Source organism: Phoxinus phoxinus, assembly GCF_949152265.1.
Source record: "Phoxinus phoxinus genome assembly, chromosome: 15".
In the NCBI taxonomy this organism is placed as follows: domain Eukaryota; kingdom Metazoa; phylum Chordata; class Actinopteri; order Cypriniformes; family Leuciscidae; genus Phoxinus; species Phoxinus phoxinus.
In genome coordinates, this window is record NC_136890.1 from 29,986,433 (window position 1) to 30,002,912 (window position 16,480).

Genomic DNA, 16,480 nt, shown 5'->3' on the forward strand with positions numbered 1-16,480 from the left:
CACAAACACTTTATGAGGACTACATGATTCCCAGAATGCAATCCCTCGATTTGCACACATACAAGCAGACATTTATTGCCATTTCAAGTCTAATCTTATGTTTATGTTACCTATAGTGAAATACTGATCATTCTAATAGAAATGAACAGACATCACAGACTAGACTAATAGTGTGCGGCATGAATTTAACGCTCATCTGTGACGCTCACGCATGCAGAGGTGTTACTGTTGCTCATAACACATTGGCCTACATGTTTCACATTTAAAGTGTGAATACCAGGCCATCTGTCACATAGATTTTTATAAAGTTATCATCACTAATGATCTGACATAACATGACCATCCTCCAGAATTGGCACTAGATTCATGTATTTTTTTTACAAAAAATAAATATATGCATAAATATCTTTTATCAAATCTGTTGCATAAAGAAAAAAATCACACGGTTTTCCCTTTGAAGATTTCGGAAACCACTAAATATCCAAAAAGTGACGGTTAGTTGAAGGTCTTATGTTTTTTAGCCATCTTCTTCACATTGATTTTTTTTTTTTTTTTTTTTTTTAAGAAAACAAATGTTATTTTTTTCTTATATGTTTTATTAGAAAATTCTGTTTCAGTCTTAACTTCAAAATTTCACATTTAATTCGATGTTTCTTGTTAATAATTTGTGAAATGTACTATTACTACTCATTTCTGAGTGAAAATAGTTTCAAAGCTAACTACTGTGCATAACTTTTCTATAGACACATGGACATTAGCATAATTAAGATATAATTTTGTGACATTTAAATCCTTTAAAGCTTTATTAAGAAACTACTTTTAATAAAGGCTTGCTAATACCATTTTTTCTCTTTTAAAAAAAACCCCCCACAACCTGGTAATTTTAATAAGCAACATTTTACAATCGGGCTGTTAGAAATGTGTGAACATCACATCATGCTCTGAACAGTGTTTTCTGTAGAACTAAAGATGATATTTGATAGAAACTTTCAGATTTACTGACTCGTCGGCCCATCATCTGCATGCTTTTGCATTTAACAGGATTTTTAATCAGCAAAATGAACTAGATCATAATGAATCTTTGGGCATGAAATTTAAATAATAACATTGATGTGTACAAAAGTTATAAAAATTCAATAGTTTAACCTCCTAAGCATATGAATTGGGTATGAAGAAATCTAAGACTATTTCCCCCACCTAAATAAACCTCAGTAGACCTGGTTTAAAATGGTACAGTTGTTGCTGAGCTCCATTTTGTGTTAATGGTAGTCCTCTTTCTCCTGCATAGTAAATTAGTACTGTCATTTTCAAATCAGTTTCAGCTTGCGGCGGCACAGAAGCAGTGCGCTGGTTTGTTGAGGCTCAGTAAAGGACAGCATGTTCTTGGCCTGAAGGAGAGACCGAAAGACTAAATGACTATGAAGTGATAATATTTTTGAATAACCTGGCGAGATGCCACTGACTTCATACAAAGTTGACCCTCACGTCCTTGCATTTAATGAATTTTCATATCGCAGCTTTAATGTGTTGTTGATATCCTACTGGTGTACTGCATATTTTAAAGGGGTCAAATCATGAGGCATCACATGTCCTTGCTCTTTTCACTAGGCTTTTCGTAATGCCAAGTTAACTTTAATATTAATGTAAATATTAACCAATTCAATTGAATGTACTGTAGCTAGTCATGACTGGTTTAAACACATGGAAGAGATGGCATTTAAATCAAGTCAAGTCACATTTATTTAGCAGCTTCACAATGTTTCCATCCACCTATTTTTATGCAAATTTTGGGTTAGCGGGAAAAAAACATTGGATGGAAACGCTATGATGCACATAAATTCTAAAAATGATCAATTGAGGTGGAACATTTTTCATCCAATAAGAAGACATCTGCATAAACTAGTATGGAAACGTGTTTATAAATCTCTCAATGCGCAACAAAAAACATACACGACTGTGATTGGATAACTGGACTAACCAGCGGATCAGTTTCATTGTACACCATCTCAAAATTATTTGTTTTAATTCCCTCCCGGAAGTGTCTCACACTTTTGCCTTTACGAACACCAGGCATCAAAATGCGAGATAACATGAGAGCGTTCCTTGTGTTACGTCTGCAACGCAAATCCTCTTTTGCTGTTAAAAAACTACTGTCAGGATTTACTAAAGAAACGCAGTGAAAAATTTGCGCTGAAAAGGCGCTAAAGGAGAGAGTATTTAAATGAATCATGCAAGGTGATTTACTTAAGGTTTAAGGTTTGTGCTAGCTTTCCGCCATTATTTACCACCCAAAAAAAGCATGTTTTAAACCAGATGCTAATTTGCGCTGCTCTTCGTAGATTGCGTTGGTCATTATGGAAATTATCCGGCTTCGTCTGTGTTATTTAATTTGCGCATCGTCAGTAGATCACGCGCATAACTCTCCACTCCCATCTGCACTTTTATGGATTTGCGCTCTCACGCTAAGTTGCCATGGTAAATCTGGCCCTTAATGTTACAAAGTTATTAATTTTTGCAACAAATACAATTTCAGCTGTAAAGCAGCTCTAAAAAGATCATAATGTCATTATTTAGCTCAGTTTAAGTTCAATGATTTTCATTTTAGGATCCTTGAATTTCAGGAATCAGAAACCCAAACTATTGCTAGTGATTAAAAAAATGAAATTAATTATGAAATATGATGTTTTCAGAACAAAAACATAATATACAAGGAAAAAAAATATATGATATGACCCCTTTAAGAATACATCCAAAACGCACATGTGCACACACACAGACATGTTTTGAATGTGTGTCTGTCAGAATGAGTGTGAGTGTGTGAAATCTCATCTGCGTGTGTGTTGGTCCTTGTCTTCTAGTGTGTTGTCTGTGTCAGTATGATGTTTAGAAACAGATCCTAAGGTCTAAATGAGCCTTTTTGTGTCAGTGGGTTTGTGTCGTGATGTCCGAGTGGGTTGTGATGTGCTGTACTTCCAGACAACTTTGAGAAGGAAACCATTGACACATTGTTTGTGGCTTTTTCTTATTTTTCATTTTCCTGCAGCACACAATCGGATGACAGTTACAGTTAGAAAGCGAACCAGATTCCCCGTCATAAATTTGATGCTTTGACTAGTTTTCCTTGATTGTCTTCAGTCCCGTATATATATATATATATATCTTGTGATTCATATATATTCATTTATATCTCTATATCTATATTTTGGCTTTATTTAAGTATTAATTTAAGGATTATTTAACCAGGAACTTTGCCTCTTGAGATGTGCACATCTCGATTTCAAGAGGGGTCCTGGAGCAGTCTGCCAACGCAGGTAAACCTCTGATATCTAATGTTAGCATTTACACCACTACTACAGCCCAGCCCTAAAGTCAGCACCTACGAGCGTCTGCCGGCACAGGCAGGCCCGACATGCACAGCGTAGCCTAGCGCCATTTCACAATTAGGGTCATCCATCTTGAGAGACAAAGCCAAAGTGTGGAAAAGCTGTAAACTCAGTCTGTTTTAACCCCAACACAATAGAAACATGCTAATGTCTAGCACTAACATTCTCCAAACTTTTGTCAGCACAAAAACTTCAGTGCAGTTCAGTGTTGAATCTCATAGACCAGTCACTTGACGATAATATAAGACACACTCTTCTTCTGGCTCTTCACCTTGTATTTCCATTAAATTTCCCTGTATCGTGGTTTCATTTATCAGCCATCAAATTAAAAAAGGAATATTTGTTGTTAGGCTTGCCGCAATTATTGCTTAATCATGGTTATTCGTTCTAATCAAAGTTAATTGAGGTAACCGCAATCATAGCGCAGTTTAAATTTCAATCAACATTTTGTCAAAGAATAAATAAATAAAAACACTGTTAAGTAAACAAAGATAGTCAAAGGTCATCCCTCCTACGAAATGAGGGTTTGTTGGTTTAATCAGACTATATTATATTATTATTACATTAAATAGGCCTATTTTCTTATAATATTATTATTGTATTACATATAATTCCAAGTAAAACAATAACATATTAGGCTTACACTGTAAGTGACATGAACACAACAGAAAATGACAATTAAACGGGCTATATGTAGAGTTCAGAAACCCTTGTTATCAGCGACACCGGTGGCCGTTAATTGAACTGCAGCCAACAACTATTGCTTGTGCTCGCACTCGTACACACGTAACGTAGTGACAAGAGACTGAATGTGATTCAAGGCCCCTATATACTCACTGCAATTTTCGCTTATCGATTAGTAGTAAAATTTGGAAATACGTTTACAGCGATATACTGTTAATGAACATCCCAACTCCTTCCAGACGTTTAAATGTGCTGTGCGCTTTCCTCAATGACAAAATAAACACTCAACAAAATGACAGCGGTGAGAAAGCAGCAGTTAAGAAACCAACTGATGACAGCGATGTGGGTATGTTTGCACAAGCTCTGCAATTCATCGGCATCATGTCGACAAATGAGGTAATTAAAATGACACTGTTATAATAGTTTGATTATAAAGTATATTTGAAACTTCAGACTATATAGACACTAACGATTTTTTTTCTACTGGCCTGGTTGGGCCAAAATTTTAACTGGCCTCACAAAAATAAAAAAATAAAAAGTTTTGACCCATGTAACATTTTATTCTAATAAATAAGCCACCAAAATTGTAGATACCGTTGAAATTTCACAATTCCCGATTGCTTCATATTTCAATACCCCAGCAAAAACTACTAGCCTAACTAATATAAAGTAAAAAAAATTCTGAAGACCAGTGTGTCTTCAGTAATAAAATAAGAACAAATAAACAAATTACAAGCAATAGCTAAAAAAAAAATTATTTATACAAAAAAAACAGGACTTTAATGTTTTCAGGAAAGTCTAACAGTATTCAGGTATAGAAACTGAATAATCAAACATAAAATAACACTGCATAGTCTTCACTTTACTATAGATTGTATGAATAAAATATAATTAATTAAATATAGAAATTATAAATTAAATATAGATTAAAAATCGCTTAATTTAACAAGGATTAATAGATTACCGTAATCCTTGTTAAAGCTACAAGTTATTCAGTCAAGAGCAGTGAGTGATTTTCTCTTTGTCTTTTGTTTGATTTGATTTAAAAAGATCCAATATACTGTTACACATCCATTTTGTCTTACATCTGTTTACGTTCAAGTAAGACATAACCGATAGTGTTTACGTGCATACTCCTCAAGATGGGCCTTTTGACACTGTGTTGTGTGTATTTTTCCGTTCAAGTGCAAGTAGACGAAAAAGAGAGCTCAATTCAGTGCTGTACACACAGAAAACAGTGTGTGAAAGTTCTCTTTCACAGCTTCTTTCACTTGAATCTGAATGGTTAAAAACCGCGTGAATGTTTAAATTGACCTGACTTAACATGATCAAATGATAAACTTTCGTGACAACGCAACACTGGCGATCGGGCAAGTTACGATTCCATCAACTGTCCTGTGCGTCTTTCACGCTGACACCGGGCAGTCCTTATTGTCAAGCCCTGTAGATCTGGCCATGTGAGACTCTAGTTTGCATGAATCCCCTTTCTTTGTGTGACACATTGAAATTACAGTACAGAATGGTTCTTTAGGTATTATCCTGAACATTGTATAAGCATTCATGAACGGAAGAGAGGCTCTCGGGAGCTCACATAAGCCACGTTTCCACCGAAATTACCCGGAACAATTTGTCCCAGGAACTTTTTTTGCCCCAGACCGGTTGCTCTCTGCGTTTACACCGCGGTCTAAAGTACCGGGAAGATTATGTAAACTGCGCGCAACTACTCCTCCCAGTCTGCGACGGACAGTAATCAGTTTTGAGCGCCACATTTATAATAAGTATGGAGGAGATTCAAACTGTGCTGCAGTTGTTTGTGATGTATTGGTTTACTAGCGAGGTAATTATCAAAACGGCAGAAAAGAGACGAGCACTGATACTAAAGCGTGTTCAGAAAGCTCATAATGCTAGATATAAATTTAGACTATGCGGACATTGACCGTGAGATGGCTGGGACGAACGCGCAGAAAATTTTCTCTTTCACAAATACGCTTAATAAAGCCTGAACCTCGTCGTCGGCCCAGCTGTTTTTTTTATTTTTTATTTATTTTTATTAAATTCCATATTTGCAGACAGATAACTCTTACTGCATGAAGCCACGAACCGCAATAGATTTTTTAAAATGCTGCGTGGAGTCATCCAATCAAAATGCGGCGTGAACACAACCGTTCAGCATGTTCAGCGCACAAGTTCCACCCCCGAAAGTTCCTGAACTTTGAAAAAGTACTACCTCGCCAGCAGGGACTTTCGGAGGGGGAAATATTTACCCGGAACTTCATTAAGACCCTGGTTCCTGTGGTGTAAACACATCAAGAACCACCCCAAAGTTCCTAGTTCCTGGGGAAAGTTCCTGCGGTGGAAACGCGGCTATAAACCTCACATCCTTTGGATTTTCCCTGCAAAACTGCCCCAAGTCCTTTACATAAAAATCAGTCTACAGGCTTTCATAGACAACCTAGGAGGTCGGGGAAGGTCTCGTTTTTAAGTTTCGTTACAAGCTTTAGCAAATGACAATACAAAAAGCGATTAATACATGACAATTCTTACATATAGCTCCTTTAATTGTCCGCACAGAATTCATGATCATGACAGGCATATTTGTTGTAAAGTCATGTAAAAACAGTGTGTCGTTGGCAATATATCGCTGGCAATGCATGGATTTCCCACCTCTACAGTTTCTTAAAGGGGTCATATAATGAGAAATTCAATTTTACATGATCTTTTCACAAATCAGTTTGATTATCTATGAAAACTGACAGAATCCAATCCAGAACATATTAAAACTAGGCTGTAAAAATAACTCTTTCTGAACTCAACACAACTGACACATCAATGACGCTTATAACATGGCACATTCAGTCATAATAACGCAATAATGACAAAGTGTGATATATACTATCATTCCTAAACACCTGAAGAGCTAACTAGACTAAAATATACAGAAAATATGTTAAACCATGTGCTGTTCTTGTTTTGTATAGCAGGAAAATCTCAATCTCCACAGCGACTGATCACTGTTCGTTTCTGAACAGTCAAATTTTTTAATAAATCTGTCACTATGTAATTCTGGCTTTGCAAAGAGGCTTTTTTTGATGGATGGAGCAGCTTAAATCCATATTGGAAATAAGTCCAGAAACGTTGCATCTCTTTTTACATGCAAAGAGGGCACATACATAGAAGTCTTACAGGCAAAACCAGCAAAAAAACAACCCTTATATCATGATTGTGAACTAAACAATGAATATTTTGCTGTAAAAAAAAAGTTTACAAGCAGAATCAGTGGAATTAAATGAAAGTATACTATATGACCCCTTTAAGTATTTAGTTTTACTTCTGTTATGATTAAAATAGTTAATAGTTAAACATCTAATTTCAGACCGAAATGCAGGAATCCATGTTATGTGATTGCCAGCTCAGTTTAGTTTACGTTAATATTTATTCATTTTTGTGTCCCTTTATATTTTAGGACACACAGATGTTTCAGATGACAAACTCAAGACTCAAATTTGTATTTAACCAGCTTTTTATATTTGTCTGACCGTGAACTAACAGTGTGCTGTGATACTTACCAGTATTGTAGCAGATGACTATTGACGCTGATAGATTTAGACGCCCTCAATGTTAACATGCACTTACAGGCCTCTAATGAGACACTGCCTACACTACATTACGGTTCATCTCCAATGAAAAGCGTTAGGCTGAAATGCACAAATGCTAGATATTAATAACAACTAAATGGCTTATTGAAACCTGCCTTCAATATAGAGGAGCAGTAAAAAAAAAAAAAAAAAAAATAGGAACAAACTAAATCCCTCCGTCCCCTTTTTTCCACAAGCTATCACTTTGTTTCACCTCATCCAGGTGCTTCTATCTCTCATACTCTCTCTTTCTCTTTTATTCAGTTCTGTCTCTCTGTTCCGTTGGTGCTGTACGTGTGTATGTGTGTCTGAGTTGCGGGCGACCTGTAGCCCGTGGTGACGCGTCTCTCATGTTTCTCTTCTCCCCGCAGGCCCCGGTTTGGCGTTCATAGCGTACCCTAAAGCCATTTCAATGATGCCCGTGGCTCCGGTGTGGGCTGCACTGTTCTTCATCATGCTGCTACTGCTGGGACTGGACAGTCAGGTCAGTTCACAGATAATGTGTGTTGTGTATATATATCAAATAAAACTGACATGAGTCTAGAGTGCCAAATGTGGTTTTATTTTTCTAGTTGTTGGATGTCATTTTTTCCAGTTAGCATAGAATCACTCTTGTGTGTTTTTTATTCATACTGTATATCACTACACAACTGAAAATATTTGAAAGCAAATCCATTAATAACACATCTGCCTGATATTTTGTTTTTCACAGTTTGTTGGTGTGGAGGGTTTCGTAACTGGCATTCTTGATCTTTTCCCTGGAAAGTATTACATGCGCTTTCAGCGCGAAATCGCTGTGGCGATCTGCTGTTTATTATGCTTCATTATAGATCTCTCCATGGTTACACAGGTTAGTCCCCTTAATGAAACACCCCTTCATAAGCGTTAGTGTCAGGTGTGAGAATATCAACATCTTATTCTCTCACAGTCAGTAGTGTTATACTCCATTAGTCAGATAAGAATATAATGGTTTATCCCAAGCCCTTTCACTGGATATTAGATCGTCACGCTCTCATTCAGAGGCTGATCTTCCATGAGAAATTGTTACTGTATGTGGGAGTGATGTGACTCATAAAGCTCACAATCACTCAAAAGTTTACGCAAGAAAACTTCAAAGAATCTCATTGAAAATAATGAGCTGCAAGAAGCATTTGTGAGACTGATTTTGACTAAATATTGTGTAAAGACAGCATGAAACCACATTGAGTGTTGTTACACTTACATTTTGTGACTTAAGATGCGTTCACTCATGCCAAATCGTAATTATGAGATTCCAAATTGTAAAAAGCGTTCACATTCTCGTAGAACTTGTGATTACAACTTGTAAGCTGGGATTTGCTCTTAAAGAGCTCTTAATTGTACCACGTGACCGCTGTACCACCTGACTGCTGCAGATTCATTTAGGTATTGATAATGTTGCCATTTCAGGCTAAAACTAAATATTGAATGGGGAATAAATTAGAGTGGAACTAGGGGTTTGATTGGATTGTGAAAAGTGAACTGTGATATTATTGGTTAATATTACTTTTTGAGTATAAACATTTTTTTACAGGAAATATAACCATGATCATAGTTATATAATAAAAACTATAATATAATCAGAAATTACAAATCAACATTTATCACTTGCACCCCATTTACCCACAACCATTATGGAATATTATTTGTTGCATAAAATAGAATTTTATAAAAGTTTTCTGTTTTGATGTTTATTTAATGTTTATTTCTAGAAAATAACAAATGGAAGTCAGGTTTTGTTTATGTCCCAAATTTTGATGACAGGTTTGCAAAAATTGCAAAAACATATATAATATTAAACAGCTCAAATAAATATATATATTATATTTTATTTTTTTTTATAAACTTTTATACAGAGATTATACATTAATTCAAGGACATTTATTGTTGCAAAATATTTATATTTCAATGATGCTGTTATTTTTATTTATCAAAGAATCCTGAAAAAAAGTTTCGATTTAGACATTTCGTCATATAGGGTCCATTTTAATATCAATTTATGATTTCTCCATATGTTTGCAGGGAGGGATGTATGTCTTCCAGCTTTTTGACTACTACTCAGCCAGTGGAATGACCCTACTGTGGCAAGCATTCTGGGAATGCGTGGTTGTCGCGTGGGTTTATGGTAAGAATCGCTTCATGCAACGTTCTCATGTCTCATCAGTTTATCATTAATACTGTAGGTATTAAGAGATACAAATAGCATGTAGGACCCTGTGCTGACACAAACACTATTCTAATCCTACATACGCCCAAACGAGTGCTGACTTCATGCCACTGTGTGTGTGCAGGTGCTGACAGGTTCATGGACGATATTGCCCGTATGATCGGTTACCGGCCATTCCCGTGGATAAAGTGGTGCTGGTCCTTTATAACTCCATGTGTTTGCATGGTGAGTGCTGGAAAATACTCCCACCTGTTCATGCCTTTAAAAAAAGGTTAAGTCTGTCAGCCATTAAAATGATAGAAAATGCATGTATAATTTAATCAGATGGATGCCATTGTTCTGTATGTCTTCAGGCTATCTTCCTATTTCACCTGCTGAACTACAAACCTCTGACCTACAACAATGTGTACGTGTACCCGTGGTGGGGAGAGGTGATCGGATGGTGTATGGCTCTCTCCTCCATGCTCTGTATCCCCGTTAGCCTCGTGTACAAACTCGCTGGATCCAAGGGAACATTCAGAGAGGTGTGCACTGTCGCAAACATTACACTATTCAAACCGCTGCTCTGATTCCCATGCACTAGCTATAATATAATAAGAGCTGCGGAGGGCATCGAAAGATTACTTAAGTGATCCAAACTAACAACATCAACCCCATAAACACATAAAGCAACAGCAGTCAGTGCAAACAGTCCAAAATCTGCAGTGTAATATAGCCGTTGGGTGCCATTGGAGTTTGACTATGGGTCAGTTACCTCACTGAAAAGCATCAGAATTACTCATGAGAAAACGACATGTGTATTTATAGTAACTAGGCTAATGGTTGTCATTCCTCTGCGGATAGACCACAATGCTTCACCCCCTCAGTGTTTGCTTCCAAGTCACACAGAAGGCAACTGAGGGTTGTGACATGTATGTTGTGGGAAAACTAGCACAGGATGCTGGAGAGAAAATGGAAAACAATAGCGATGTCAAGTAGTTGTGATTAATCTTGTGTTTAGTCAAGAAAGATTATTTTGGGGGTTAGCAAATTGTATGAATGACACAAGGAAAATATGAACATATATATTTATACACTGGCCAGAGGTATATTTATGCAACAGTTCTCTCTGCTCAACTCGTTTGGACTAAAAACAATCATATTCCTATTTTTCAAACTGCATCACAACACACAGGAATTGCAAATATGGAAGTGAATTTAAATTTGCAGTAATTCAATAGAACAATTCAATTTACATTTATTTGTATAGCGCTTTTCACAATACACATCGTTTCAAAGCAGCGTTACAGAAAACAACTATGGAAGCTTGACTTTTTTTCTTACAATTATGTGACGTAAACTCGCAATTGCCAGTTTATATCTCAATTGTTAAAAGCAATATGTTTTTTAGGATTTATCTAAAATTTCTATGCTTTATTTCAATTACGAAAAAAGGTTGTAAAAAACAATGACCGTACCAAGAATGCAAATGACTTTGCTTTTGTTAAACGTCTGTCTGGGCCTGATTTATAAATAAATAACCCATAATTTGCATGCATTACCATGTTCGCTGTGAAACCCCTTAGAAAAAAAAGTAGGATATTGAGGAAACTGAGCTGACACTCTAAATATAAAAATCAGAAGTGACATAAAGCTTAGTTTGATGGTCATTCATTGTAATTGTCACAGCTAAGCTTATTTGTGGTTGTCTCCTCTGTTTTTCATGCAGCGTTGGGAAAGTCTGACCAAACCAGTGTGGGGAGCCCATCACCTCGAATACATGGCCCCTGACACTGACATTAAAAGCCTGACCTCTCTGTCTCCTGGAACGGAGGAGAACAAGGTGATCATTTTCGAGAGTGTTATGTAGATCAAAAGGGAAAATCCTACGACAACCCTCCTAAGGCAAGCTGGTTGAAGAAATCCTCAGTATTTATTTGACATTTTATGGAATTCTGCATCATCTTACAGTCTTAAAACCGCTGATGGATATTGATGGTTACATTTGTTTCAAACAACAGATCCTCTAGCATGCACATTACCAGACGTTCTTCCTCTTCCACCAGTTCAAACTGCAGTCTACACATGATAAAAAAGAAAAAAAACTGTGCAATGTTCAGTGCAGATATCACAAAATCAGCGTGTCTTTGGAGGGAGGGGACAGTATAGTGTAGCCTAGACTTCATTTGACAGAGTGGCAGAATTCCCACAGGCAACTTTCCTGAACATGACAAGGGTTTCTTTGCATTGACACACGAGTATCAAATCTGAGCGAGAATCACATAGTTCAAATGGATTTTTTTTTTTTTTACAAATGCAACCTTGACTTAAATTGGCCCATAATGACATCCAGAACAATTGTGATAAATAGTAATTCACTTTTTCAAATTCATCAAATATAAATGCAGATTTGAACTAAAATATACGCTTCAATAAACGATGTTGAGTAACGAATCAGCAAAAATCGGTACGGATCTAACCATCAAATTAAATGTGTCTTTGCAGATTTCATGTCAATACGTTGGTGGTTGCCAAACGATGCAAAATAATTTCTGTCGCTTTCTCAATGTGTCTTTATCTGAGACAGGTGACCTCAATACCTGGTGCATGATTACAGCGTTTACTGTATGTGCCAAACGGAGCGTGACTTTCCATCTCTCTTCAAGTTTGTCAGGAGATGCTTTCGGTTGCCATAAAAAAACAACATCTTCATAGTTGAGTTGAAATGTTCCTGCGAGCTTGATGTGCTTCATGTTTGGAAACATCTAGAGAGTTTTTATTAGACACAGGCAGGCTTTCAAATGAAGAAGTGGCACTTCCCTAAGGTGCTTGTGAACCAAACGTTGCATTTTGTTTAGGATTGAACTGTTATTCAACATGAAACACCCATTTTTATACCAATATAACCAATAACATCACATTACTGATTTCAAATTGGTTGCAAACAATGTTTCATGACGACTTTTTTTGTCTTTTGATTTTAGTTTCAGTTCTACATTTTGAGTGCCAGTATTAATATGTTCTATGATATTTTCATTTTATGATTTTAAAATCTTAATGGAGATTTTAAAAAATTAAAAAGTCAATGTAAAGTTTCACATTATCGTAAAGATTCCTGTAGCTTTAACTAACAATGAAATATTCCACAGTTTGAACTAGGGCTGTGCAATATGGACAAAACCAAAAAAAAAAAAAAAGATTTTGAGACGATAGTTTCACATACTTTGCGAGCACCATACATTTGCATAAATGGTATGTGACAGCGTTGCTTATTTTTTATGCCTTTTTTAACTTAAAAATATGTTGTGCGGTTCGAATTTTGGAATAAGCTGTTGTTTTTCTATGTAAACGCGCGGATTGATGGACGTCTTTAACCATCGCACTCTTGTCTCGCGGTATGACACTGCGTTCTACGCAGCGCTCAAGTTAAAAGAAGTTCAATTTGTAAAAAACTGTTCTGTTTGAAAGGCCCCTACTCGCAATGATAGTTTGTCTTGCAAATGACCCGGCTCATTTTAGTTAAGTTGCTACCACTTACATGTTTCAAATGATAATAAGCAATATTTGAGGTTGACGGATGATAGGAGAACGTTTCGATTTCCTGCCCGACATTCTGCATTTGCTGGACCCTTTGCTAACCATCTGTCCCGCACAGACTACACGACTTCAACACTTCCTGTGGAGTTTTTCTTCTGCGACTTACCGACTGATACAATTTTGGTCATCTAAGCCTCTTCTAGTCGACTAACATTTAGTCGTCTATTAGGGGGCCGCCCTAGAAATTGCACATGCTCACATCGCGATTTTATCATAAATTGGATGAATTGCACAGCCCTAGTTTGAATGCTGGTTTTCAGATAAATGAAAACGACAATTTAAAATAACATAGTCAAAAGTTTTCCACCTAGAACCACCAAGGTTTTTTTTTTTTTTTTTTTTTTTGCCAATGTCAGGTGCAGAACGCTTGATCTCTGTCGTTCTGCTGTGATGCCTGGTGAACTATAGACACATAGTTGCCAAACTTTGCCTTTATTTGTCTTAAGTTGAGAACCCATGGACAAATAGCCAAGATTATACCGAGACAAACCGGCCTCATTCCGACCTGTGGGAATTCTGCGGGAGAATCGACTCAAACACTAAATCATTGTGGCGTTATAGATGTAATCAGAATGTACAAATTAGACTACATAATGTAAGGCTTCAGAATACATTTGCACATTGTTGTAAAATAATCTGCTAGCACTTTTTAATCGTGTTAGAAAGCGGTTTTTTTTTTTCTTGTGATTTACATACTGTAAAATAAATCAGAGATTTATTTTGTGAAGGCTATTATTTTGCTTATATGCATATAAATATAAATGATATCTGTGTGTTATATTTTAACGTTTGATGCTGTATGTACTTTTGATAAAGATGATAACGGGGAGTGGGAATTCTTACAGAAATGCAGTTGCAGGGAGGCATATGAGACGGATAGCACATGAATCTGATTTTATTTGAAATATCAAGTGCTGCAGTTGTTCAATGTTTTAGATTGTGTGTGTAAAACTCCAGTATTTTCTGCCGACCACCCAGCTCCATTTGGTTTTCGTTGAGCAAACCGTTTCAAATCAAAGTTTGCTGTTCTGCTTATTTCCTCTCCCACTTTAAACACCTGCGTTCTATGATTTTGTGGAACATTTGAGCCCTTTAAATGGGTAATAAAATATTGAGCGCTGCCCATTTTAGCGGCACATCCATCGATTCCCATAGAGTTGAAAATGCCTTTATGACTGTGTGTAGTGAGAATGAAATGATCTAAGTGCCCCTCGGATATCTGAGGACTGAGTTAGACCTCCTCTGGTTTACCAAAGGCCTTACTCTGTAACCGTTTAGTCCAATTTTAGTCCAAAAACTAGGAATCAAAGTCAAGTCAAGCACCAATTTTTGGCATCAGAAAAATCTTTCTTTCCATCCAAATAAGAGCTTGGGTTGGTCAGTAGATCAGTTATTAAATAGTGATTAAGTATAAATGTTTATCTAGAAAAATACATGTTAACAAAACAAGAAATTTTTTGTCATTTTGTGTGCTCTGCCAAATGTTCTCGACAGTATCTTTGCACTGAAGGTTTGCTGAATGGTGCCGTTTGTCGAGAAAATCGCACATGAAGTCCTTAAAGGGAATGGTGAATAGCACAGGAGAATCACGATGAATGAACACAATCATTTATTAACTCAATTAGCCTCTGATTCCAAAGACGGTCACAGATGCAATACGAACGATGAAGCAGTCCTTCGAGAGAACGATCTACTGAGAGTCCAAAGCTTTGGGTGACGATACTGTCCTGAAACTTCAGTTGATCTGGTAATACGCTCATTGACGTCTTTCATTCTTGTGCTTTGTGACACACTGTGATGTAACCATGGTAGTCCGTTTTGAAATCTAACAATAGTAAAGCTAAGGTAACTGTACTGTGTATGTTAGTGTACCATCTTTCAAACAGGATCCCTCTCATGTAAGAAGGGCTTCGTGCTCCACACTGTGATCTTGTGCCGATCCACCTACCCAAATCAAAGCAACAAAAGGCAATAAACTAACTCCATGAAAAAAATGCTTTCTTGTTGTTGTCTCATTTATAGATGGTTGTTCTGTGTGTGTATACATATATATATATATATATATATATATATGTATATATTATTTTTATTTTTTTCTGAGGTAAAGGTGACGTCAGGTGGTGTTGTTTACAAGCCTTTCAAAGTGTTTCCGCAATTGACCGTTCGCAAAGACCCGCCCCCCTTAGTTACTGTCGCTATGCCCGACAAACTACGCCGCTCTGACACACACCATGTTCTCACGCAGTGAAAAATACATCGTGGAGCAGAGAGCACACTGACAACACACTGACAGACAGGACAGACCAGGTTACTTTTCGGTTACTTTTGATATTAAACAAAGTCTCACCTTTCAAATTTGGTCATTTAAAAAAAGAAATTTAAACAATAAATAAAGTTTTGTGGCTCTTTAATGTGTCTGACAGATCGAAGTAGAGCCTCAGTTAAAGCTGCTCGTGAACCGATCATCTCTTCCTTCTAGTTCATTTATAGCATCAAATAAACATGAATGAACATCAGAAGGAATGTTGTTTTAACAGGAAAGACGTCAGCACACTCCGTTTTTCAAGTTCAAATCCTCCCATGTTAATCTACTAACTCTCCTGACGGCTTTGTCGGACAAAATGGCGGATGGCGAAGTATGATTGGTCAGATCACCTGTCAATCAAGCTCCCTGCGAAGGGTCAATTGAAACACTGATTGGGCGATTACATAAGATGGTATATTTCAGTATCTTTCCCTCCGATGTTACACCACATTAAAGAGCGTCAAAACCACATAATAACATTTATATTGTTAGTAATATTTCAACATGAACACATACTGGACTGAAGCAACTGAAGTTTACTTCAATATCCAGACATCATTCTCATCTTAAAATGGATCAAATATGACCAGGGTTTTAATGAACATTTATTTGTTCATCTGTCAATCATCATTGTGTTGCATTGCATTATATGTTTTGGCCCAGGCTACAGAGCTTTGATCATAAAACCAAGCATTTAAATATGATTTTGTTT

At 36.6% G+C, this 16,480-nt stretch overlaps 1 protein-coding gene across 2 annotated transcripts in view; it reads left to right on the forward strand.

Annotated features, from left to right (window-relative positions):
* Window positions 1-12,173, forward strand: part of slc6a8 (solute carrier family 6 member 8) — a 32,119-nt gene extending 19,946 nt beyond the window's left edge. For both annotated transcript variants that reach the window (XM_079636782.1, XM_079636783.1), the window contains exons 8-13: window positions 8,074-8,186; window positions 8,415-8,552; window positions 9,743-9,845; window positions 10,012-10,112; window positions 10,241-10,411; window positions 11,596-12,173. In XM_079636782.1, coding sequence (XP_079492908.1) covers window positions 8,074-8,186; window positions 8,415-8,552; window positions 9,743-9,845; window positions 10,012-10,112; window positions 10,241-10,411; window positions 11,596-11,736 — 767 coding nt within the window. In that variant the 3' untranslated portion in view covers window positions 11,737-12,173. The remainder of the gene's footprint in view (window positions 1-8,073; window positions 8,187-8,414; window positions 8,553-9,742; window positions 9,846-10,011; window positions 10,113-10,240; window positions 10,412-11,595) is intronic.
* The last annotated feature ends 4,307 nt before the right edge of the window (window positions 12,174-16,480 follow it).